The sequence below is a fragment of the Rhineura floridana genome, chromosome 21 (genome assembly GCF_030035675.1).
Source record: "Rhineura floridana isolate rRhiFlo1 chromosome 21, rRhiFlo1.hap2, whole genome shotgun sequence".
Classification (NCBI taxonomy): domain Eukaryota; kingdom Metazoa; phylum Chordata; class Lepidosauria; order Squamata; family Rhineuridae; genus Rhineura; species Rhineura floridana.
The window spans coordinates 17,915,528-17,942,095 of record NC_084500.1 but is presented as its reverse complement, the minus strand read 5'-3'; the positions used below and the strand labels follow the sequence as shown (position 1 = coordinate 17,942,095).

The window sequence follows — 26,568 nt, the reverse complement described above, 5'->3', positions numbered from 1 at the left end:
TAATAAAAGCATCAGTGAATAGCCTACGGGTTAGAGAGACCTTCCATTTTACAAAGGCCTGTCTAAAAAGTTCAGTCTTCAAGAGATGCCTGAAAGGAAGGAGGGACAGTTACTGCCAAACGTCTATCGGTGTATCTCAGTTCAGTACTGGATACACCGATGACACTTCCCACATTTTCTGACCCGGAAACCCATCTCTAACTCAAAGGTGCATTTGAGGGACCCATTTCTGATGGTTTTGGACCACGAATTTTGCAAGGCAGTAGCCCCGCCATCTCCAACCAGGCTGCAAGCCAGCAATAGGTGGCCCCAGTCTTGCTGGTCAAAGGACAACGGTCCCCTACCTATCGGAGCCAGGATGATATTCAGACAGCAAAGAGGGCCGGCGACGAAGTTGCTGCTGCTGTTGCTGCAGGAGCTGGGTAGCCTGGCTGACTTCCAGGTGAGAAGCACGGAATTCAGGAACAGCAAACTCCTGTGGAAAAAAAAGCGAGTGCGCTAGTTGCGTCAGGAAGAATATCCCCAATGCGGAGGGTGGAGGAAGCTTCCAGCTGAAGCAGGGTGGTTGCCTGCAAGTCACAGGCTCCTCGAGAGCAGCGCTTTCCATGGCAACTCTCCCTTGGCATGCCGTCCAGGTAGCAGACTGCAACTCCCATCCACCCCAGGCAGAATGGCCAACGGTCAGGGGTGATGGCGGCTATAGTCACACCGGCATCGAAGACATCCAGATGGAAAGCAGGGCTCACAGAATCAGCTCTGCTAAAAGGCTGGCTCTAGCTGGTGCCATCTGCCCCTGAACTGTGTTCATTTCAGCTGGTCAGGATAAGAACAGCTATTTGGCTTTTCTATTTGGCGTTTGCCTTCCCCCCTCTTCCCTCCCTGTCCCTTTTTCTTTTTGTGATGCGCCGTTTAGATCAACAAGCTAGCGGGCAGAGATTGTCTGGTGGTGTTCAAGCCACTCTGGGAGCCTTCGGTCTGATCCGTCAAGGCTGTTCTGATGGAGAGATGTGAAGGCCCAGAAAAACAATGGAAAATCCTGGGGGAGAAGCGTTTCTTCTTCCCCAGAAAAAAAAATAATTTTTAAAAAGCCTTCAGAAAAAAAACTGGGGGGAAATATCCCCCACCGCCAATTTTTCCATTCCTTCCCAGGCCTTCACATCTCTAATCTGATGTTTTTATGTCTGAGGGTTGGCACGCTGGCCACCTGCCAGGTCAAATATTGACAAATGACCAGCCATTGTGTCATCAAGGCTGAAGAACACAACATGGAATAATTTCTTTACTCCCACCCCAGAACGGAGGGGCAGATTCTTCTCTTCTCAACAACCAAAGAAGTTCATGCAACCCACTAAAAACTAGACCTGCTTCAACCTGCACCTCCACCTCCTCGGGCCATGGGTTGGCACAGCCATCAGTTAGCTGGTCAAATATTGACAATTATTTGAGGAAGGTCAAATATTTTCAACATTTTCCAGGAAGCCATGATTCTGGCGATAATTAAGGATCTGGCCCATTCCCTCACTAGGCAACAACTTTTATAAAAACTCAAGGGGTGAAGGTGGAGCTTTTAAAAAAGACAATAATTGTTTCCTTTGCCTTAACTTTTTTTAATTTGTTTAATTTTTAAACTGTAGCCACCAGCCTTCCTTGACCTCTTTTTTTCCTTTTAAATTAACTTTTGCTGTACACTTCCCCGAGCTCTATTTAGAGCAAGGATGGGGAAACTTGCATCTAAACTGTTCTAATAAAGTTAATTTAAAAAGAAAAACCAGCCAAGACCCCATCCTGAGGCTTTACAGTGGTTTCGGACTCCATCTCCCATCAGCCTCGGCCAGCACAGCTGTTTGGCTGGGGCTAATGGGAGTTGTAGTCCAAAATGTCTGCAGGGCTGCAGATTGGATAAGGCCAACTTGTGCTCGGTCTGACCATTCGTCCGCCTATCCCAGAACTTTCTCCTCTGACCAGCCGTGACTATCCACCAAAAATTGGCAGGGGGAGTGTGATGTTCCTATATGTGAATGTAAACCTGTACGTTTTCGGCCCAGCTTACCTGAAAGAGCGCCTCCACCGCCACCAATTATGCCGCCCAACTAGATCAGCCACTCAAGGCCTTCTCGCAATCCCGCCAACCAAAACAGCTAGGTTGGTGGGTACTAGGGAGAGAGCCTTTTCTGTGGTGGCCCCCACTGTCTGGAACTCCCTCCCATGTGATCTTCGACATGCCCCTTCCCTAGAGGTATTCCGCAAGGCCCTGAAGACGTGGCTTTTCCAACAGGCCTTTGAGGTCCTTGGGAAGGGTAAATCTTCATGATTTTACCATCTATCATATGCTGCTAATATAATTGTTTTTATATGTATTGATGACTGTCCAGTACTTTTCTCTACTGTTATTAATATGTCTGCATTTGATATTGTTGTATTTTATCTCATTTTAATGTACATCGCCTAGAGTGGCTATTTGCCAGATAGGCGACAAACAAATTAAATATTATTATTATTATTATTATTATTTAGCTACCTGTGAATATCTTGTTTACGGAAAATCAATAAAATACATTTTTTTAAAAAAACAGGAATGGCCAATTGGCCAGATATTTTTTTGACTGTCCGAACACCCAACCCTGCCCAGATTGGCTAAGTTACTCATGCAGTAAGGAAAGGATACCCAGAAAGCAGACACTTTATAGAGGCATCGCTCAGGATTCCTCCCCTCCCAAGAAGGCATGCCATCCCTCCTCCCCTCCCCTCCCTGCTGCTTGCCTGCTGGTGTCGGCCGCCAGGAAACGTATACTGGACCGAGTGCGTCTGATAACGGTTCTGGTCCGTGCTGAACGCTCCTTGGTTCGGAGGATAGCCTGAGCTTGACATTCTCAGAGGAGGAGGGCTCTTCGCTACGCGAAGAGATCAAGACCGGCAAGCAGTCAGGTTTCCAGGAAACAGTCTATGAAAATATTAAAACTGACATCGTTAAAAAAGGGCCCAGAGGCAGACGGTAAGAAACAGCCAAACGCCCAAGAGGTCACCGCCATCCCCAACAGCCACGGGTGATTTCAGCGCAGTTGCAATTGCCAGTGAAGCACTCACAGGCCTGAGTATGGGCTTCAGGCTTGACAGATCTACTTTGGGTTTTTGCTACAGCCCTGGGTGCAAAAGATATACAAGCCTGGATTGAAGGACAGGGTTAAGCATTCCTAGCTGAGGAATTGGTTTTCACAGTCCTTTCACACAAGAGTCCAATCCTGCTTTAGCTTTCTTCATTTCAGCCACTGAATTTAGGCAGGGGCAATTTTTTGTTGCGGTTAGAGAGTAAGAAACCCTCACCCACCTACCAAAAATCAGCCCAAGGGTCTACCAGAGTGCATCCCAATCTACCCCTGCCATCCCCCTGCAGTAAGATGAGCCTCCGAGTGCATCCTGTGGACTTTCCCAAAAGGACCTGCTTGCACAGCCATAGCCTGTTCCTTGGGGTGCCTTCGCCCCTAGCCTGGTATCTCAGGACACTGCTTGACCAGACCGTTGGGACTGTATAGCCCGGGGATGCCAACCTTTTGAGGCTCACGGACCACCACTTCCATCGCCCCTGCCCTTTGGCGGTGCTGGCTGCTGGGAGTCAGAGGCCACAACATCTGGAGGGCCACCCGCAGATGTTCCTTGTCCCTGAATTACAAAGAGGCATGCCCCTCTCTCAGGAGGGAATGCCTCTTCTAAACAGAGGCATTCCTCCATTGCTCATATGCAGTGTGGAATGCCACTTCTTAGATCGCGGCTGGGGAGCCCTGTCGCCCTTCAGATGTTGCCGGCCTCCAACATCCATCATCGCTGGCTGTTGGCCACATTGATTGCTGGGGCTGATGGGAGCTTGAGTCCAACAACATCCAGAGGGCCACAGTTACTCATCTCCGGGGTGGAGTTGGAAAAACACCACCCTGCACCACAACAACACCCCAACAGCTGCACCTCCTGGTCTGGCCCAAGCCAGCCACCAGCGGCACCCGCACAGGAAGCCGGCCACCCACATTAGTGACGATTTAAGCAGGAAAATCACGCTTTCCTAACTGATCTCCAATCTCACACACAGCCACACCATACAGGACTTTCCCCACAAAGGATTCTGGGAGCTGTAGCTTACCCTTCACAAAGCTACAATTCCCGGCAGCCTTAATAAACCACAGTTCCCAGGATCCTTTGGGGGAAGCTGTGATGCGTCCTTCCCTGGCTCTCCCTGTCAGGTTCCTACCTGCTCGTGGTTACTGCCTGTCTCTAGGCACCACCAGGGACTCCACCAGTCCGGACCGCGCTCTCTTATGGTTTACCTATCCGCTCTAGCACAGATCTCAACAGATCCCCCTGCTAGGCAACCACCAGTAACGTCCCAATACTAGTATTCCCAGAGACTCTGAATACTGGTATTGTTATTCTCTTCACCGCTGCCACCATTTGTTACAGTTCACCTTCAGCCTTGGTCATTACCTTACCCTCCCTTCTGGTCTGTGAAACCCCAGCCAAGGATCAGGCCTTTGGTAAACCAAATTAAGTATTTATTACAGATAACAAAGCTAACAAGATTAACAAGATTTCTTCTTAAGGCACATAAGCATATGGTTTTACTCAATACTAATCCGAACTCCACCTCCCTCCTTCTTCACTCTCTCCTGGCAAACAACTCTCTCAAACCCCACCAAGCAATCCACTCTTTCTCTTCTCCCCCCCCCCCGATTCCACTCTCACTCTTCCTTTTATACATTCAGCCATTTTAAACACTCAGCCAATCATCTCGCATTCTACTGCCCATTCACTCCCCCTCCTCTTTCACTCCACTTACCATGTATCTTCTAAAACAACAACACTTACCATATATACATTAATATAGGAACATCACAGAAGCCATGTGCATTAAATGTATGGTGTGTATGCACGCACACAGACGAGATGACTGAGCACATAGATTTTTGCAGATTTCTATCTTAACCAATGTCACTTGGCTCGCAGGTGGCAAACCCTTGGATTTTACCCATCTCTAAAAGGCGCAACTCAGCATTCAGCAGTTCTAAATGCATCCAACGACACATCTGTGTGTATATTTCCGAGAAAGCACTCATTTAAAAATGTTTAAAATATGTACTGTCGGGAGGGATTTAGCAGAAATTGTGCAGATCAATACAGAAGCAAAACATTAGGATGGGCAGAAAACATGCTAAGATGGGCCTGGAGCAGGAAGAGGCTGATTCGCCTATCCCTCGGTCGCCACAACTGAGCAGATGTGCAAGACCCTCAACCGAAACGTGAGCAAAATCTATTCACTGAATCAGTCTCTGCTCCCAGGAAGGATTTCTTTGAGTTCTGTGCTGCCCGATGACCTGGCTCAAAACCAGAGAGCAAAGTGCAGCACAGCCCAAAATGGCAGGATCCCTTTTGTCATTTTGACCCACAGGCACACACACAACATTAAACTTGAGCTTTGGAAAAAGCAAACAGGGACAATCACAGAAATGGGCTGATAAGTTTCAAGCCCTCAAGGAGCAATCTCCATTTTGCAAACAAATTTCACTCCGTCCTAAAGCAAGGGATATGTCGACGTGATACCAGACTGGTGATGACAGATTTCAACTCCCATCAGCCCCAAGCCAGCGTAGACAACTGTCGGGAATGACGGGAGTTGTAGTCCAACAACTTCCAGAAGGCAGCACTTTGGCGACCCCTGTCCTACCCCCTTGTAAAGGGAACTTCAGTTCCCACGCAGGACACCTTGGCCAGTAGATTTCATGGAAGATACAGCTATCAATGGCTACTAGCCGTGCTGGATACGTCCTTCCTCTGCTATCAGAGACAGGATGCTTTTTAATAACAGTTGGTGGTAATCACAAGTCAGGAGAGTTGCTGTTGCACTCAGGTCTTGCTTGCGGCCTCCCCATCGGCTGGCCACTGTGAGAACAGGATGCTGGACTACATAGCCCCCCCCTCTAGCCTGAGGCAGTTGCAGGGGTCTTCCAGCTGATGTTCTGAGAACTGCTCAATGGTGAACATCCAGCTGATGTTCTGAGAGCTGCTCAATGCCCACACGTTAACGCTGGTGGTTGAAGAGGAAATGGAGCCTTGTTGGGGGGGGGGTCAACATCTCAGCCCAGCACTCATAGCCATCACAGCAGCTCTCTGCCACCACCAGAAAGTAGAGATCTCCCCAGGGAAAATGCGTTCCATTTGGAAAGCAATTCTAACAAATAGCCACAGCAGGCCCAGCAACACTGTAGATGCCTCAAGAGTTGTTTAGTATTAGTAGTCTTGGTAGTATTATATGCTGGCCCCTGCCCTTCCAGTCCCCAGAGGTCTGAGCTTAAGCTGGTGTGAACGTATACATTTCATGCTAACGCAGTATGGGGCTTGCACAACCACTGCTTTGCAGACAGTCAACGTAGCCGAAAACCTGAGAAGGGGGAAAGAGAAAGGTCCGTGCAATCACAGAACCAGCAACCCAAGATTTGTCAAGGGGCGAGGGAAGCTGGTTTGCTGGGAAATTCACAGGATACAAAGGGGAGCAAGACAATCCGCTTTCACCAAGCTGATGCCCTCAAGGTGTTCTGGACTCGAACTCCCGTCAGCCCAAGCATTGCTTGGGGCTGACGGGACCTGGAGTCCAGCGCTCTGCTGCCAGGAGAGGCTGTCTCACCGACCCCTGCGAGTCGTCGTTCCAGCCAGCAACTCCCAACTTCTGCTGTTCCCATCAACGCTGTACTGATTTTAAACTTTATTATTATTTACTTTATTATTATTAAACTGGCTGTATCTTTGCATTGAGCACCCCACGTTAGTTCAAAAAGGAGACTTTTGAGTTTGAAAGGAGCTGACTCAGTTCTACTCAGAGTAGTCCCGCTAGATGCTGGGAATCGCAAGTGGGAAAGAGCTGCTGTTGCGCGCAGGTCCCGCTTGCGGGCTTCCCATTGGGGCACCTGGTTGGCCACTGTGGGAACAGGATGCTGGATGAGATGGGCCCTCTCTGGCCTGATCCAGCAGCCAGGCTCTTCTGAGGTTTTTAACAGACCTAAGTTAGTCATGCCTATGGCCATACTACCCTGAACACGCCAGATCTCGTCTGGTCTCGGAAGCTAAGCAGGGTCAGGCCTGGTTAGTACTTGGATGGGAGACTGCCTGGGAATACCGGATGCCGTAGGTTTAGAGGAATTGGTCAACCACCTCTGAATACCTCTTACCATGAAAACCCAATGAATGTATCCAAAACAGATTCATAGGGTCGCCATAAGTCGTAATCGACTTGAAGACAAATAACAACAGTCATTCCCAGTAATATCAATGGGTCTACTCTGAGTATGACTAATGTTGGTTCCAACTTCCTGACGTTTAAGGCTGAGTACACACCATACATTTAAAGCACATTACTTCCCCCCCCCCAAAGAATCCCAGGAACTGTAGTTTGCCCCTCACAGAGGTACAATCCCCAGCACCCTGAACAAACTATAGTTCCCAGGATTCTTTGGGGGGAAATAATGTGCTTTAAATGTTTGGTGCGTACACAGCCTAAGATACAACATATGCAAGAACACACACCAAAGTCAAGAGAGTGAAGGAAGAGGGTCTGCTGGGGCAGAGGAGGCAGGCAAGGGGCCCACACCACAGAGGCAAAGGGGAGAAGTCCAGACACCAGGGTCCCAAGCCTCAGCAGCAGCAGGACACGTCAAGGGCAGAGACGTGCGGACACTGCAAGAGCACAGAATGAGCGCCGAATCGCTCACAGATTTCCACTTCTGGAGAACTTCAACTTTTATTTATGTAAAAGAAGTGCACTTTACTAGACCACATGGATTCAAAGATACGCTTGGAAGTACGGCGATGACATCTGGGGCAGCTGACCAAGTAGGCTTCCGGAGCCTCGCGCAGGGCTTCGCAATATTTACTCAACAGTTGTTAGCAACCTGCTTTTCCTTCTTCTTTTTTTAAGAGCACCTTTGCGTCTTATTATCAAGATGGGCAATGCATTGTGGGGTGGCTTTTTGTTTGTGTTTTGTTTAATGTCAGCTGCTGCGGCAAGCCTCCCCACCCCCACAAACGCGTCTAGCCTCCTGTAATTGCGAGGATCCCTATACAAAGCTCCAATTAACACTAATGAGGCAGGCCTGGGTAAATCCCCTCTAGAGGGAACCTGATCAGCTTCTGCCAAGTCAGTGTGGAGGGTGGAATTTATTTTTGTTTCTCAGGACGGCACCTAGAACACATTTCCGCCTTCGCTGCCCCCAACTCCCTCCCCTCAATTAGTCAATGCAAAGACCCAGCCCTCGACGCGCTGTGGCCTAGATCCGTAGCCCTAACCGAGGGCTTGTGGGTTCTGCAACAGGAAGCCAGAGCTCTCCTCTGAGGTTTCACCGTTTCCTTTCCTCTCCCCCACCCCCGGCCAGCTTCGCTCAGGACGCTTGCAAAGAATCTGTCCCCGCAGCAGAGAGAATGCCACGTCCAGTTGACCCGATAATCCCATATATTTCAAAAATAGCACCACTTAACACTCGAGACAAAGGGACCTACAGCTAAAGCAGAAAGGACCCCCCCTTAAAAAAAAAATCCTCTGCCACCATTAACAGCTGTTAGGAACTGTCACCCACCCATGGCCGCCCTTGTCGAGATGCACAGAGAACGCAACTCCAAAGCATCCTGGTTGGCCAGTGTAAAGAGCCCCACAAAGCCCTCTGCTCTAGAGAGGGCAATGGTGTCTCAATGGAGGTGCCAACAGCAAACACCCTTGAGCAGGGTGCTCTGGGGGGTATAGGCTGCCCAGGGCAAGGCCACCTAAGCCACCTGCAGGAACATAGGAAACAAAAGGGGGCTAAACCATGGTTTATGAAATGGTGGCTTCCTTAACCCTGGCTTGTTTGATCGTCCAAACCCCGTCCAGGGAGGTGTGCTGATCAAGATTGCCTTAAGCCACTTGGAGGAGCACAGAAAACTGACTTACAACAGGGCAGACTATGGCTAGGTTCGCATGTAACACTAAGCTGCAATTTATAAAACTATGGTTCAGTAAACCATGGTTTGCTTGATCGTCCAAATCCTTCCCAGAGGCTTAACTATGGTGTGTATGCTGCCAACAAACCACAGTCTGAAGCCACAGTTTGTTGTTTGCTTGCATACCTTGGCTTGTTTCAACTATGGTTTGGTGTCTTGCACAAACCTGCTCTCTTCCTTAACCATGGTTTGTTCTGCCACCCAAGACGCTCACCAAGCTATAAGGGCACGAGGCAAGAGCAGTAGAGGGACCTTCTCCTAAAAAGGTCCTTAAACCAGCTTCACAAGATCATCATCATAATTTTTGCTCCAGCAACTGAGCACTTTGGGGGGCATCCCCCACACACACACTTCCTTGTAGAGGAGGGACACAGACTAGCCTCACTTTCAAAACAGAATGAGACCCCGGCATGTCTCTGTGGGGGAATTTAAGGGAAGAGACTCAGACCGAGAAATGTGAATAAGTGGTTTGTCTGGACATTTTTCTTTTCTTTTCGATAGGGACAGGGAGAGGAGAGAAGAGGTGGTACAGCACAGTGGATGACAAGTCAAGAAGTCCCTGGTTAAAATTACACCTCTGCTGTGTGTTCACAGGGTAGCTTTAGGTAAGCAACTATTTACTCAGTGCATGCACTGGAAGGAATCCACACACACACACACATCTGAACAGCAGAGATAAGTGAGAACTGCAACAAACTGTTGCAGCACATGTCCGCTTCCTCAAAAAGTCACTTCTGTTCAGGGCTTCAACTTAGCCTGAAACATGACCCCATAGTGCTGCATTAGGGGAAGGGGGAGGACATTTTTCTTCTTGCTCACTTGGCTAAGGCCCCTCTCCCGCTGTGCTACACAGCACTACCAGGGGCTCAGATTTAGGGCTCGCTGGCAGCCCCAAAGCAGCCTTTTTTTTATAGCTATATTTGCTGTGGTGAGTGAGAAGGGGGAAAAAGCCCTCTGCCCCTACAAAAGATTCCAATCCTCATGGTTCTGAATGAAGGGCTGATTTAGACAGGAACACAGGAAGCTTGCCTGAGGCCGAGTCAGATCCATTGTTCCGCCTAGCTACAGACTGGCAGCAGCTCTCCAGCATTTCAGTCAGGGGGCAATTTCCAGCTCCTACCTGGAGATACCATCAGGGACTGAATGTAGGCAGAACAGGCGCTCTACCACTGAGCATCCTGAAAGCTCACAAGTTCTTCCAGGCCGCTTCTGGGGTGCTTGAAATCTTATTTCTCTTTTAAAAAACAACCATTTTTTTTTTAAAAAAATAGTCCGTTTTATTTAATATGAGATAAACTTGACGGGCCCCTTAAAAGAGATCATCTTGCGGGAAAGCGGCATCTCAGCACGATACAGTCCAACAAAATAAAAACAGACATTCCTGGTCACCTGAAACTGAATCCATTATCGGTCAAAAAGCCGGCTTTCCCAGGGGAAAAGTGTAAATTAGAGGCAAAAATACTTAACTTCTTGGAGGCCAAGCTAGCTAAAATATGGCCTGCGCACTGATCATGCGCAAATTATTGTGCAAACTGTAGACAGAACCGCAAGCCAGAGGAGCATGGCTATTTACTTTCCATGTCATGAGGAAATATCGCTCTGATGCATTAACTACCACCGTGCGCTTCTAGAACGTTCTGGCCACCAGGGCGGCAATGCCAAGTTTGCTACATATATTCTGTTATTATTTAATGTTTGATTTTAATCGTATGTTATCTCTCCCCCAGGACCTTTGGGTGAAGGGAGGGCTGTTAATATGGGGCTGCATCATACTCAAGGGTAGACCCACTGAAATCCATGGACACAACTAACTCAGGTCCATTAATTTCAATGGGTCAAGTAGGGCTGGGAAGACCTATGTCTGCAATTCTGGAGAGGCACTGCCAGTGTTGACAATACTGTGCTTGTACTGCCTTCAAGTCGATTCCAACTTATGGCGACCCTATGAATAGGGTTTTCATGAGGCTGAGAGGCAGTGACTGGCCCAAGGTCACCCGGGGAGCTTCATGGTTGTGTGGGGATTCAAACCCTGGTCTCCCAGGTCGTAGTCCAACACCTTAACCACTACACCACACAATTAGACCAATTGTGATAGACCAATTATCCAGCTCCTTGTGTTCCTATGAGTAGCTGAACACAGCCCATGGAAAATAAAATCCTAAACGCACTTACTAAGCCCTGTGGAACACAGTGGGACTTATGTCCAAGTATGCAGTTACGCTATCAAAGTCTTTCCACTATGAGGTCTCGCTCAGTGTCCTTATATGTGCGCACATGGAGCCACACAGGAATCACTAATTTCACAACTGCACCCTTGGGAGTCATACATTGTAAATTACAAGAGGCACGGGGGTCTGTACGGTCAGAGGTGCTGATCGCGTTCTTTGGGTAGTATCAAAATCCCACTTTGTTGCCAAATCGATTGCTACAGCAACCCAGTTCACGTGCATGTCCTTCAGGAAAAAAAAGTCTGAGAAAGACTGAAGAATCAGCAGAGTCTCTGACATTAAAAAACAAAAAGTCATCTACAGGGACACTCAGGAGGAACCAAGGAAGCACTTACGATGCTCTGAAAAGCCCGTTCTTTCTTGAACTAGTACAACCCTATTGGGCGCTGCTGCATGGAATGAGTTTGCGCAAGCGTCACAGGCACCTACTGGACAGTGCCTGTGACATCACTGATGACAAGCAACCAGCCTTTTTTGCACCTTAATAAATTTTGTTGCGGGGGGGGGGCGCCTCCTTTATGGAACGGTTCCCGGAGTCTGCTCTTCCCTGCTCTGTCACCACCACAGCGGAGGGCTCACAAACTCCTAGTTAAAATAAATGCATACCAAGGAGACTGCCTTGCATCAGGGTCAGACTCCCTCAGCATTACCTACTCTGGCTGGCTCTTTGGAAGACAGTCTCATCAGCTGGAAGTATTTAAGATTAAAACCAGGGCCTTCTGCCTGCAGAGCAAGCACTCTGCGACCCAACGACAGCCCTTCCAGGCACTGGACCATCGAGCTCAAAATTGTCTACAGTGACTGACATCAGCTCTCTCTCGCCAGGATTTCAGAGAAGGAATCTTTCCCTACCTAGAGATGTCGGGAACTGAACCTGGGTCCTTCTGAGTGCAAATCAGATGCTCTCCCACTGTGCTACAGCCCCCTGCACATCTACGAAGCCACCTGCTTCAAAACCAGACTTGTGGTCCCTTCAGCTCAGTATTGACTACACCCCACAGGTGGGCAGGCTTTAGACTTGTAGGAGTGTCAAGCTGGGGCCTGGGAGACCAGGGATCAGATCCCCGTTGGGCCATGAATCTCAGTGGGCGACATTGGGCCAGTCACTGCCTGTCAGCCTAAGCAACCTCACAGGGTTGTTATGAGGATAAAACAGGAAGGGGGAAAACCATGTTTGTACACCACCTTGAGCTCCACAGAGGACAAGGTGGAATATATGTGTAACATCATCAATAATAACAACAGCAACACTCCCAGTTAGCTTTCTTCATTTTCAACAGACTAATTCAGGTGAGGAAACTCAGTTTGTTGCTCCTGTTGTCGAAGCAATTTATTTAAAAGCATTGATGCATCACTTAATATTCCAAAAATCTCTATGCGGTGTTGGGAGTCAGAAGCTCTTGCTGATCTACCGCAAGTCAGCCAGACATCCACTGGTACATCCTGATCTACCTTCTGCCCAGCCCTGGCCAACGCCAACTGGCAACAGCTCTCCAGAGCTTCAGATGGGAGTCCCCCCCCCCCCCAAAAAAAAATCTACCTAGAGATGCCAGGGACTGAACCAGGCCTGGCCTGCCACGCCAAGCTCACGCTCTACCACTAAGCTCCACCCCTTCCCCATGATGTATGGTAAATGTACACATCTATACATGGACTCCACAGATAGCAAGCTGATCAAGCTTCCCTGCTATTTGAAGGAGGCAGTCTGAATGAAACTGAAGGGAAATTGATAAGAGCGGACAGCTTCGCTACCCCATCCTCTCTGGATGTAGAGGGGTAGAGCATCTGCCTTGGGAGCAGAAGACCCCCAGATTCAAAACCTGGCATCTCCAGGTACAGCCGGAAGAGACCCCTGCCTGAAATCCTGGAGAGCCTCTGCCAGCCAGTGTGGACAATACTGAACCAGATGACTCGGTATAAGGCAGCTTTCTGTGCTCCTGTTTAAATCAGCCCTTCACTCAGAACCATGAGGACTGGAATCTTGCTTTATTTTTTACGGGGAAAGGGCTGTAGCTCAGTGGTAACAGCATCTTCTTTGCATGCAGGAGATCCCAGGTTCAATAATCAGTGGAATCTCTTAGGGCTGGGAATGCCTGCCGCTTCTGAAACCATGGAGGGCTCTGCACAGCAGGCACAACTCTGTGTGTCAAATCCAGGCTCCAGAATCTGAAATGACCAGCAGCAACAGCTTTCACCCTGACAGGATTCTTCAGCGGCTCTTTCTCAGCTAGCGTTGGAGCGAGCAGGAAAAGCCCAAGAGCTGCTTTTGCTTTAAATCCATGAAGACACTCAGACTGGGACACCTTTGCCCAGCGATCAGCTGACACGCCATCCCGGAATGCATTGGGACCTTTCACAAAACTGGAAGGCACCCAGCGAATCGCCACGCCTGATCAAACTACCCAAAGAGAAGGGGAGGCCAACCCTGCAGGAAACACAAACACAAACCCAAATCCACAAAAGGTTGCCAGTCCACCCTTGCCAACGCACAGCGCGAGGAGAAGAGCCGAAAGGAGGCAAACAGCCACCTCTCTTCCAGTTTGCAACGGCTTCCTTTCCTCGGAAAGCTTGGAGCTGCTGGACACCCAACGCCCAGCAGTCCCAAACCGCCGGGTCATAAATTAAGTTTATTTATGGGAACGTCTACACCGCTCAGCCTATAGAACACCACAGTGGCGTACGTTTTAAGATGGGTGCAGGAAACCTTCAGCCCTCCAGATGTTGCTGAACTATAATTATTATTTATTAAATGTATATCCTGCCCTTTCTCCCAAAGGAGCCCAGGACAGTCGACCGTGTTGCCCTTACGAAAAGCAGGCATGGTGGATTGAAGAGACTTGGGCTGCAATCCTATACCCATTTTCCTGGGGTAAGCCCCACTGAATTCAAGGGGACTTACCTCTGAGACTATTCACAAGTTACCAGTCTTAACACACACAGGCTCCAAACTACAACTCCCATCAGCCCCAGCAAGCCTGGCTGATGGGCAGGGATGATGGGAGTTCTGTAACATCTGGAGGGCTCAAACGTGCCTCGCGCCTGATATATTATTATTAATGATATTTATCAGTCGCTTTTTTCCAAAATGGAACTCAAAGCAACTTACAAAAAAAAACTGTGCTCAAAATGGCTTACCACAAAAGCAACCAGTTACAAAAAACAATTTCATAATAAAATAATACAACGGCAGTAATAAAACAATAATAAAGGTCACAGCAAACACAAAAACCTTTTTCAATACTATAAATATACCATTACATTCTTTAGCCGGCCACGTTACACCTCTTGGCAATATAGCAAAAATAAAAGGGAATTAAGACAGTTTCAGCTTTGCTCCTAGAAACACCCCACCCATGACGTTACTCGCAGCCTCTCCTTGCAGGCCCTCCAAAGGCCGGAGGTAGTGGGGTAGCTGGAAACACCACATTCATGATTTTATGCACGGTAGCATAAAATGCACAGTAGCTGATGGCATACCCCACCAGCAAGGCCTTAAACCTGCCCCGGTTGAATACGGGCAGCCGGCACGGGTCTTTCAGCGACAGCGTTACAGGCCGATATTAGGCTGCTCCAGGCCAGAGGCCGAGACGCTGAGTTTTGAACACGGCAGCTTCTGGTGTTGGGTGTCCAATCGCTTCTGGAGGGTGCTGCGCCAGGTGTCATCATGCGGGGTACCTACAGGAGCACCTCCACCACCCCCTTACGAAAAAGTGATGCCCGGTCCAAATACAGGATGGGAAGAGTCCTGAAGTGGCTGAAAAGGAACTGTGCCACTTCATATTGTGGGGGGAGGCGGCAATCCCACCTGTGCATGCTCCCCCATCCACACATGGAATAAAACCCACAGCAAGTAATAATGGCACCAGGACAAGAAGTTCAAGTGCAGACCTTTGGTGCTGTACTGGGTTTATATCGGCAGGGAGATTTCCCCTTAAGGGTGCATTCAAAAGTGTCAATTCCCCACTCCCCCCGCCCCCCCCAGGCTGCCTTATAATCTGAAGTAACACAACCCTGTTTACTACCTCATTTTTCGGCGTTTATAGATCAGCCCCAAATCTCCTCCTCTTCTCCGTTGGCAGCCAGTGGAACATAGGAAACCTGCTTACAGAGTCAGACCACTGGTCCATTTAGCTCAGAATTGTCTGCACTGACTGACAGCAGCCCTCCAGGTTTTCAGACAGGGAATCTTCCCAGCCCTACCTGAAGATGCTGTTGGGGGATTGAACCTGGGACTTTCTGCATGCATGGGAGGTCCTCTACCAGTGAGCTATGGCCCTACCACCCCAGTGGCCTCCGAGATCTTCTCCTCAGTGTCGCCTACCTCGCGGGGTTCTTACCTTTTTTTAAAAAAATAATAATTTATTTTTAATTGTATTGTTTTGCTCCTTTACTGCCTTGGGCTCCTTTCAGGAGGAAGGGCGGGACAGAAACTTAATATAAACAACATTTATAGCTATCGCTAGTCGGGCGGGATATAAGCCTAATAAATAAATAAATAAATAAATTTAAAGAGTGCTTAAAGAGATCAAGGCGTTTCAGAAACACCAGGGCAACCCTGCACGGCGGGCTGGCATTACCTCCGTGTCGCAGATGTGGGGGACTGAGGCAGACTTTTGTCTAACGCTGCCTAGAACCGCAGGAGAAATTTGCATGGCTGCTTTTCAATCAGATTGGTCCATCTAGCTCAGGGAGTGGCCAACGTGCCCACTGGGTGTCCTCGAACTCCCAACTCCCATCACCCTCCACTACCGTGGCCGATGGTGGGGAACGATGGGAATTGTAATCTGCAAGACCTGGAGGGCACCAGGTTGGCTACCCCTGATATATCCCTGTTACTGTATGCTCTGCCTGGTGGTGGTTCTCCTGAATCTCAGGCAGAGTGGGGCCGTTCCCTTCATGGTCTAGAGCAGGGGAGGAGAACCTCAGGCCTGGAGAGGGGGGGAACAAATGCAGCCCTCCAAGCCTCTCTGTTTGGCCCCTGGAACTCTCCCCAAGCCATACCCCCTCACTGGGCCTACTTCGCACCCTAAGCGTTTCTGCCTGGCTGCAACACATCCTTGAATGCTGATCATTGCTTCTTGCTTGCCTGGAGAGAGAAGAGTGAAGCATGCATGAGGGTGTGTAGAAACTAGCCTATGGCACAGGCATGTGGCCCTCGGACGGCTATCCAGAAGGTAATCCAGTCCTCGGGCAGATAGCACAGAGTGCAGCTGCAAGGTTAGAAAGTGGGGCAGCCCAATTCAAGGTATCAGCACTAGCATACAAAGCCCTAAACAGCTTAGGATCCAAGAAGGTAAAAGAGCAACTCCCCCAATATTAACCATCTCAGACCCTCTGATCAGCAGGTGAGGCCTTGTTGGTGGTGCCACCACTGGAGGCTCCTCGGTTGGACATGACCTAGGTTGACAGGGCCGTCTTGGTGGTGGTTCCCCTGTGTGTCTGTCTTTCTCATTAATGACTTTCAGGAGGAAGTTTAAAACATTCCAGTTCCGCCAGGCATTGGATGGCTGAAAGATACTGTTCCTGGAAACCCTGAGATCCCTGGTTCAGAGAATAGTTTTAATATAATTTTTTTTTAATCATTTTATTATGGATGCGTTTGCCTCCCTGGGCTCCCTCAGGAGAAAGGGTGGGATCTAAGCTGAATAAATAATCATCATCATCATCACATGTCACCTGACCCTTTAACTGGAGAGGCTGAAGACTAAACCCCGGACCTTCTACATGCAGAGCATGGGCTCTCCCACACCAAACTCTGGTCCCTCCCAGCAGCTGTGAGATTTGAAAACGGGGATTTCCGGGTTCACAAACCCAGTCGCCTAGACACTCGCTTACGCTAGCTCTCGCCAAGTTAATAAATCAATCAATAAATCACACACACCCAGCCATTTTGAAACATTGACACAACGCTCTAAGCCAGCATAGCTAGAAATATCTGTAAATCATTGAAAAGTCCAAGAGGGAACAAGGGGCGCCATTCTGGACAAAAAGGGGTGAGAGAGGAGGGGGTCGAGGAGTAGCTCTGGGTGGCTGCTGTGACCTTCAGAGCGAGTTGCACTCTGAAGGGAATGCACGTCTATGCAATGTCAATCAAGACCCATAAGTGGGATTGGGGGGGAGGGGGGGAGAGGGAGAGAGAGGGAGAGGGAGAGAGAGAGAAGCAAGTAGCTTCACTGCAGATAGCATTCTGCAACATCACCAGGGGATGTAGCTCTAGAAAGAAACCTCTTTCCCCCACCCAGGCCTCAATCGCTCAAACCCAGCAGACGCTCACGGCGCTCTCAGGAGTCCCACAAACAAATGAGCCCAGCCAGGATCAACTCTGGCAATGCGCGTGCCCCAACTCAGGCCGGCAGCAGCCCCAACAGCTCAGAGGGGGATGCAGTTTTCAAGCTGCAGCTCCTCTGAACGAGGCTGCCTTTAAGGGTGGGCGACCAGAGAAGAGAATCGAGCGAGATGCACTCCCAACCGGCCTCCAGAGTCTAGACAGCCACACGAATCACCCAGCCACAGAGAGATGACTATGGACGTTGGGGACTTCCCCTAACCAGAGCCTTTCATCCGCACCTCTGGCAAATGTCACAGCCCATGTTGAACCCTGCCTCTCTGAGGTATTGCAGCCTCTTCCTGGTCACCGTGCCAAGCACAGACTTCTCCAACCTGTGCCCTTCAGATGTTGTGGACTGCAACGCCCAGCATCCATGGCCATCAGCCCCATGCTGGCTACTGACGGGAGCTGAGCAGTCCAAAACATCAGAAGAGTCTAGCATCCTGCTCTCACAGGGGCATCCGGCAGTGGAGGCAACATATAGCCACTATGGCTAGTAGCCACTGATAGCTGTAACTTCCATGAAGCCCAGTTGCTGAGTTCTGTTCATCTGTTTGTTTTATTAATTGTATTTACACCCCACCTTTTCCTCCAAGGAGCTCTAGGTGGTATATGTTGTTCCCCCTTTTCTCATTTAACCACAGCAACCCTGTGAGGTAGGTTAGGTTCACAACATGGCCGGGCCAGCTGAGATCTGGCTGGTTATCATGAGTCCTGGCTGGGTCTCCCCACTCTCACTCACTTGCCCCCTTGTTACAAGAGCCTCCCACACAGGCCCAATAGAAATCCCATCAATAAAACACATTTGATGGACTGCATCCAGTCAAGCTCTACTCCACCTCTCTGAGCCGTGTCCATTAATTTCAAGGGTTCTACTCTGAGTAGGAGCCAGACTGAGCACACCCCAGCTGGTCTTACCACCACTCCATGAGATGTTCACAGACTTTTCCATGTCCCAAGCACTTCCACCCCCACACACCTATGTCTGGTTTTACTGCACCCCGGTTCCTTCCTTTCCAGATTCTCTCCCACCCATCAGCAATTTTCAAGTGGTTTTGGGGGGCGAAGTTTGGGAACCACTGTAATAAATAAGTAATAAATAATAATAATAGCTCTTCCCCAGCCTGCCTACTATTCTAAACCAATTATCACTCCCCACTCTCTACCAACTTCCTGGCCTCCACATACAATTTATTCAGCTTCCTTCTTAGTCTACCCTTCCCCTATCATGTTGACTCAGCCCTCTGCCTGCTACCACCCTTTCAATAGCTTTCAAGCAGCAAACTGGATAAAGAAACCGGGCACTGTATTTTTCAAAAGTGTACAGCTGGCAGGGGGCTGTTGGGCATTGTACTCCAACACATTAGGAGGGCACCGGGTTGGTGAAGGCCAGTCCTCTTGCCTACCTACCCTGAGGATTAATCCATGGGAAATGCATGATGGGACAACAACCTAACAACCCCACCATGCCCATTTACTCTGAGAGAAAGCTACCATCCTGAGATGCCTCTTCACGAGTAGGCCCCAATGCATATAGCAAGGCTTACTTCTGAGTAAACAATGCATATGGAGTACACTGTAAAGCTATCCTCATTTTAAAAAACACATACACTTAACAGGGAGCAAGATCCATGGAAAGCAATAGAGATGACTTCCAAACAAACATGCTTAAGAGTCCAACAAAGAGTTTCTTCATTGTCCACCTCCTCTCCCCACCGGTCTAATCTCTTTCTCCCAGCGCCAATGCAATTTATTTACCCGCCTTACCCCTGCAAACATGATGTTGTTGTTGTTGTTGTTGTTGTTGTTGTTATTATTATTATAATTATTATTGTTATTGTTATCCCATTCTTCCTCTGAAAGGAGCTCAGGGCTGCAAACACATCAAAAAAAGCCAAGAAAATGAAAATCTAAAAACAGTACCACCCTATAAAGCTGCCATCCTAAAACACACAGGATTGCACCACAGGCTAGTCTGACTCAGAGCAGACCCATCAAAATTAGCAGGCATGACTAACTTTGGTTCATTCATTTCAATATGTCTACTCCAGGCAGAATGCACCCCACGCTTGCTGGACAGCAAGCCTACCTGCCACCCTGAAAGGCAAAAGGGGTTACTCCCAAAGAAATATGCTTAGCATTTTGAGCAATTTGGCTGAAATCCTGCACCCCCTTACCTGAAAGTGAGCCCCATTGGGTTTCATGGGGACTGGCCCCAGAGCATGTCCATCTCTTTCTCCTCTCCATACACACCTCTGAGGAAATATATACAAGGACTGGCCTACAAGGCCGCCATCCTCACAACAGATATACCAGTGCTTACTTCTGAGTAAACATGCTGAAGAATTCAGGCTCTTCAGCTGCACTCCTACACCCACATACCTGGGAAGAAAGGTTGCAGCCCTAACCCCATAACCCCTCTTACCTGGGAGTAAGCCCCAGAGTTCAACAGGACTGACTCCCGAGTCAACATGGCAAGGTCTGTGCTGTAAGCCCCACTGACCTTAAGGGGGGGGCTTACTCCCAAGTAGGCATGTATTGGACTGTGCTTCCATCTGTTCAGGTTGCATCCCCTTTAAGCCATACTCCAGAGTAGGTCCACTGATATCAACGGGCACAACTTCACTCCATTATATTTAAACGGGTCAGCTCTAAGGATGGTTAAATGTTGGATGTCATCGACTATCCTCTCCCACCCACCCCAATCTGCCCATTTACCCCACCTATAAAGGACCACCTTACAGGGCTGCCACACTTCCGGGGGGGGAAGCACTGATGGAAGGCAATGGGGCCGTCCTTTCCCAGTAACAAACATGCTTGGGATCCACCCTAGGCTTGCACCCTAACCTTTAACCATGCTCAAGAGAAGACTCACTCACATCCATGGAGACAGCTCACTTCGCTCCATTAGATTTCAGTGGGTCTCCTCTGACTAACGTTGATCACAATCCTCTCTGCCCCGTTCCACCAATACTACCAACTTAACCACCACCCCACCAGCCCTGAGCAAGCCCATCCAAAGGACCGCCCTACAGGGCTGCCACAATCCCTGGGGGAGGCGGGGAGGGCCCCCACGCAAGGCCAGGAGGCTTCCCTCCCACAGCAAATCCCCCAACCCTTCTCTGGATCTGGCCTTTTCTTTGAGGCTTGCACCCTTTCACACACACCCCACAGCTATAACACGAGGGTAGACCCATGGCAACCAAAGGACACGACTCACGTTTCAATGGCTCTACTCCAAGAAAGGGATAAATGTAGGATCCAGTCCACTCTCCTACTGCCTGTTTAAACCCTAACCCAGCTTCCCTATAAGGCTTCCACACTTATCCGGGGGGGGGGGAGAAAGAGAGAAAAAGGGCAACACCCCCCACACACGGAAGGCCCCGAGGCTCCTTCCCTAGAAGCAGCAAGGAGCGGGCTTCTCCTCCTTGCGCCCTTTAAACGCCCCCTCCCACTTCGCCATACTCGAGAGTAGACCCACTGCAGTGAGACTTTTTTAACAGGGTCTAAATGGGTCTACTCCGAGTAAGAACTGAGCTGGGTTCAACACCTCCCCCACTTACTTTACCCCCTTTGTACCCCTCTTTAAGTTCCCCTCCTCCCACTCGAATCACCCCTCCCCCACCCGACCTGTCAGATACCTCCCCTCCCCCTCCCCCCCCCCCGCTGCCTTCCCCCCTCCGTCGCCCTCCGTCCCCCCTCCGACTCGCCGGGCGCCTTACCTCATTGCTGTCGCCGTCCTCCTCCTCCTCCAGCAGCACCTCGGCAGCGGAGGCGGCAGCAACACCACCGCCAACTTGGCTCGCTCCCTCCCTCCCTGCCGTCCCCTCCCCCTCCCTCCGTCGCCGCAGAGGCTCCGCCCCCTTCCCTCCGCGAGCGGAGTCAGGGCAGCTGCGTATAAAGGCAACGCTATTTAGAACGATAGTAACACCCACCCAGCTCGAGCAAGAGCACGGCGCGTATTTCCTCCCGACCCCCTCTTTAACTCTGCTTTCTCCACCCTGGAGAGAGGCAATAAATGTGTCTTTGGTATGGCGGCTCGGATTAGACGCGCTCACTACCCCTCTTCCAGGACCTGGGTGATGGCGCCGCAGCAAACGCTCCCCGCTGAAGGTGTTGGGGAAGGGAGAGCAATACACCCGTCCCCGGCCAATAGGGAAAAAGGGGTGAGAGGGGCGTGGCCCTGAGCAACCGGCCAATGGAGGAGAAGGGTTGAGGCAGATGCGATAAGAGTGGGAGAGGGGCTCTGAGGAGGGGAGGATGTAGAGGTAAGGAAGGAGTGTAAAGTGACGCACCACATGAAACTTCCGGGAAACGATTGACAGCTAAAGGTGCTCTGTGGCAGGGTTAGCCAAACTGGTGCCCAGGGCCGGCCGGGGGAGGAAGCTGGTATAAATTACCGGGACTTGGCGGTACGAAAGGGGGTCCGGGGCCTGATTATGTTGCATAAGTTTTTGTCTTTCTCTGTAGTATCATTATTTGTGTATTGTTTTTGACATCCATTGTAAAATTGGTGAATTTTTTTAAAAAATAATAATGATATAAAATATTAAAGTGTAAAGATTTTTAGCCGATCTGCCCTTGCTGAAGGGCCTGAAAAAAAGTTCACCAGGGCCCGAACCTGCTCTCCGAAGCCTTGTCGGTGTCCTCCAGATGTTGGTGGACTCCAATTTCCATCAGACCCAGTCAGCACAGCTGAGGGCCAAGGAGGATGGGAGTCAACACTTGGAGGGCACGACGTTGGTTATCCCTGCTCTATGGGAACCACAGGCAAAAAATCTAGGATGTCACAGGAAATGGAGCTACTGCACCTTTAACTGGGAAGCTAGGAATTAAAGGTGCAGGAGCCCACTCCACCTTTGCAGTTGGCCACCCCAGTATGGGTGCCATCAGGATAGGAGTTCAGCCCCCCTCCCCTCATCAGAATGAGGTAGGGGGTGGGGAAAACACCCTATCTTAAATGCTGCAGAGCTGCTGCATCAGTGTAGGCAACACTGAGCTAGATAGGCCAACAGTCTAACTCAGTGTAAGGCAGCTTCCTCTGTTCTTGTGCTGCAATCCACTGGCAGCTGCTAAGCTACACTAGGTGAAATTCTGTCTTCACAGGAGGCCTCTTCTTTCTTGTCTCCATGGCTGCCCTGTTTTTGGAGTCCCCTTGATTTCAGATTTAAAGTCTTTTGTTGGACTTACTCCTTAGCATATAAGCTTAGAATTACAGCCTTGATTCTCCCCCTTGAAATCAATGGGGCTCCACAGTGCTTAAGTATGCCTCGATCCCTATTTTGGAACAGTGTGTATCAATATAATCAGAAAACAAATGCTTTCATTCTGTCGCATAATGTGTTGTTATATTTTACTACTCCTTGGTCCGTGTTTCAAGACAGGTCGGGTGGGCGGCCGACATTGCCGTGGACCCCGGGCGCCCGTCGTGGCTGACTCGCGCACATGTTAGATTTTTTTCTACATTCATATTTGTATATTTAATGTATTGAATTTGTATATTTGTGTATACCTGCGCTGGCCTATGGCCTTGCAATAAAGTATTTGAATATTTTACTACAGATGTTCAAAATGTGTCCATTTTTTAGAAACAGTATACGTGCATTCAAAGTGATGAATTATCTTGTGCCTTAATCGCCATTGACAGGGGGGGAAATCTGCATTTTTTAAATTTGTTCAGTAGTTTAGATCCTGCCCTTACTGCAGTATGCAGTGCAGGGTAGTTTACCACAGGGGTAAATAAAGTACTATTACATAATCAATAAAAACAACTTTAAAACCAAAAAATAAAACACAGTACAGTAAAACAGCAGTGCTAAGTAACTATATAGCAAACCACTTCACGGAAACAACTTCTTCAAGATCCAAATGCATAGACAAATAACCATGGGTTGTACCCAATGCTGGTCCTAAGAGTAGGCACTTTGAAAATAATAGATATGACTAACTTGGGTCTATTAATTTCAGTGGGTCTATGCTGAGTAAAACTTAGTCACTGAAACTAATAGACATTACTAACTTAGGTTCATTCATTTCATTGGGTCAACTCTGCGTAGGACTTAATTGAATACAAACCCATGTCGTTACTTGTTTCTTGAATGTTTCTATAATCAGAACAGATGGATGGTCATATGAGAAAGGTTATGTAATATTATTTGTTAAATTCATATCCCACCCTTCCTCCTGAAGGTACCCAGGCTGACATGCTGATTCCAAAAGACAGAATGAGGAGTGCCTACTGGCACATGTCCTTTTCCCCATAATTCATTGTGCATGAGACAAACCCCTGGGTGGAAAGGGTGAGTTTTAACTTCCTGACTGTTCTCTGATGAAAAGAACTGCAGGCTGATAGCCAGCAAGGCTCTGTCTTCCCATCCCCCTAAATGCACTTTCTCAAACAAGGTCAAATCACTATACCTTATCATCAGGGTTGGGCTTTTGGTTTTTTTTAAAAAACGAACATAATCTCTGCACCTTTAAGAGCTGTGTAAAAGGTGGAAATCAGCATAGAGATGATGGTCAAAAGTTCAACATTGCTTTCTTGCCTGTTATGTGGCTGTTACAAAGCATATAATTCCTGTCCATAAAAAAAGGTGACAAACCTATTTATAGTTTGCATTGGCTGCTGGCCAATACTTTGCAAAAGGACTCTCTGTGCAGAGTGGCAGTGAATGCATAAAGAAATATGAAAGCTTACCCCCACCCCCAAGTTTTTTTTAAAGCTATTAGTGATAGCTTTGTGTGTTTCTCTTGTTTAACCATCTGTGTATCATTCAGGGTTAGGATATCAGTCTGAGTGGGGAGGGAGTCAGTCCTCTGTAGGGCTTATTTCTGAGTAAACATGCATAGGATTGGGCTGTCGGTTTGTCCATTTGTAAGAATAAAATTATAATGACCTACTTGCTTGAGGTGTGGAAGTGCAAAATCAATAAAAATGTATGGGCAACACTGAAAATCAAGGCTAGAACCCCAAGCTTATTTACATGGAAGGAGATCCTACTACAATCTATGGGTCTTACTTCCAAGTAGTTGTGGTTAGGTAGGAGCAGACAGCAAGGTTGCCAACCTATACATTTTCATCCCATTGAAATACTTGCAGTTTGCATCTGAGTAAATATGCACAGGATCAGGCTGTAGAAGACATACACACAGGTACATAGTATTTACCCCAAATAGAATGGCCAAATGCAAACAACCACCAGGGCCCCTGCACTTTTAATAACTATGTAGAACTATTAAAGGGACAAGAACCCTGGTCCGCTTTTACATCTGGCCACCCTACCTCGAAAATTCCATGGATTGCAACAGGACTTTCTCCCTGGTAAGTATGCATAGGATCACAGCCTTAAATAGTAAGCAGAAAGAGCTTGTGAGGGACAAAAATGAAATAAAATGAAGCATTCCAAAGGCTGCATACTGCCTGGCAGTGGAAATAGAACATGGCCCTCGTAGGTTAAAGACTAACACATTAATTATGGTATCAGCTTTTGTGGATCTCAGTCCACAATCTGATGCATGCAGTGTTATTATTCGTTGCAGGTATATACACATAGATATAGGGTTTTTTTGGGGGGGGGTTTAAACAGTGAAGTCAAAATGAAACGAAAGGCAGAAAAGTGCAGACCCTTCCAACCATGTGCATATTATATTTCTGTAACTCAGGATCAAACTTCTTGCATCTAATGAAGAGGTCTGGGAGATTGATGGGCAGTCAGGGGGAGGATCTTGTTTTTTGCACACACTGCCACCTTTTCCACAACCATTTATGTATATGGGGCCAGTTCAGGAAAAGCAGCACCATGATTCTGAATCACGCCTCTTCAAGAGCGGGGCCCTTTTGCACAGCCGGAACCATTGTTTGGCGGCACTAGTTTCTACCCGGATTCTCTCTGTGGCCCTCTCACTCTTTTTTTTCCCCCTCGTCAGCGTTATGGCGGCAACAGAGCTGCTCGCCCTGTTACTTCCCCTGCCTTTACTATGGCTGGTTTCTTCCTGGTGGCTGAGGCGGTGCCACAGAACGAGGTGGCGGCAGCGGGGGGATGGCCGGAAGCTATTAGCCACCGGATCGGCGGATCGGCGCGAAGATGACGCGCCACGTGCCCTGTTTGTGACGGCGCACCCTGATGACGAAGCGATGTTTTTCGCCCCCGCCATTCTCAGTTTAGCAGAAGCCCGGCTGTGGCTGCTCTGCGGGTCCACAGGTGAGGAGGAGGGCGGCGCGGCGTTGCCTAGCAGCCGTGACGTCGGGGCCCGCAATGCTAGCATCCCCCGCCGGGGTTGTGCGTGTGACGTCACCGTGGCCCAACGTTCAGCCATTTTATGTAGCGGTCAGAAGCGCGCGCACGCGCTCCACAGAAAATGTGACGTCACAGTACTACTATTTCTATGTATATTATTTATTTTATGTAGCGCCTTTGTAAGTGTGAATTCATTTTATGTGATAATTATTTATTTTATATAGCCCAAAAAAGGGAGAATTTGGTCAATCTCTGGAATACAGAGGTGACCCTGGAGTGGTGGACACTATTGCTCCAAAGCGTCCTCTCCCACCAGGGAAGGCCCATAATTCACACTCAAACCTTGAAAAGAGAATGGAAATGGTCTGTCTTCAAGTCGACCCAGACTAATGGCAACCCTATGAATAGGGTTTTCATGGTAAGTGGTATTCAGAGGGGGTTTACCATTGCCCTCCTCTGAGGCTGAGAGGCAGTGACTGGCCCAAGGTCATCCAGTGAGCTTCGTGGCTGTGTGGGGATTCGAACCCTGGTCTCCCAGGTTGTCATCTGGCGCTCTAACCACTACACCACACTGGCTCTCACTCAAACCTTGGGCCTGATGAAACGGCAGGGACGACAGCTGCAACGACAATGAAGAAAAACTTAATCTGCTTCCGACTGAACACAGGCTACAGTTCATTTTCTAGCCTATCATGTGACAGTGATGGCAGCAAAGAAAGTTCTGCCACCATTGCGTCTGCTCGGTGCCATCCGGTGATGATTTTCCGGG

At 48.9% G+C, this 26,568-nt stretch overlaps 2 protein-coding genes and 1 pseudogene across 9 annotated transcripts in view; 2 read left to right on the top strand and 1 right to left on the bottom strand.

Annotated features, from left to right (window-relative positions):
• Positions 1–21,695, bottom strand: part of NCOR1 (nuclear receptor corepressor 1) — a 109,253-nt gene extending 87,558 nt beyond the window's left edge. For 6 of the 8 annotated variants that reach the window (XM_061605352.1, XM_061605356.1, XM_061605355.1 and 3 more), the window contains exons 1-3: positions 21,285–21,393; positions 2,761–2,941; positions 345–475 (exon numbers count right to left, since the gene is read on the bottom strand). In XM_061605352.1, coding sequence (XP_061461336.1) covers positions 345–475; positions 2,761–2,868 — 239 coding nt within the window. In that variant the 5' untranslated portion in view covers positions 2,869–2,941; positions 21,285–21,393. Of the gene's footprint in view, positions 1–344; positions 476–2,760; positions 2,942–20,782; positions 20,890–21,284; positions 21,394–21,497 lie in introns of those variants that run through there. The other 2 variants (XM_061605353.1, XM_061605354.1) reach the window with 2 other exon arrangements.
• LOC133374522 (5S ribosomal RNA) lies at positions 7,050–7,168 on the top strand (annotated as a pseudogene).
• A 3,731-nt stretch (positions 21,696–25,426) lies between the features above and the next one.
• Positions 25,427–26,568, top strand: part of PIGL (phosphatidylinositol glycan anchor biosynthesis class L) — a 41,404-nt gene continuing 40,262 nt past the window's right edge. The window contains exon 1 of the mRNA XM_061604891.1: positions 25,427–25,763. Within this exon, the coding sequence (XP_061460875.1) occupies positions 25,493–25,763 (271 nt within the window). The 5' untranslated portion in view covers positions 25,427–25,492. The remainder of the gene's footprint in view (positions 25,764–26,568) is intronic.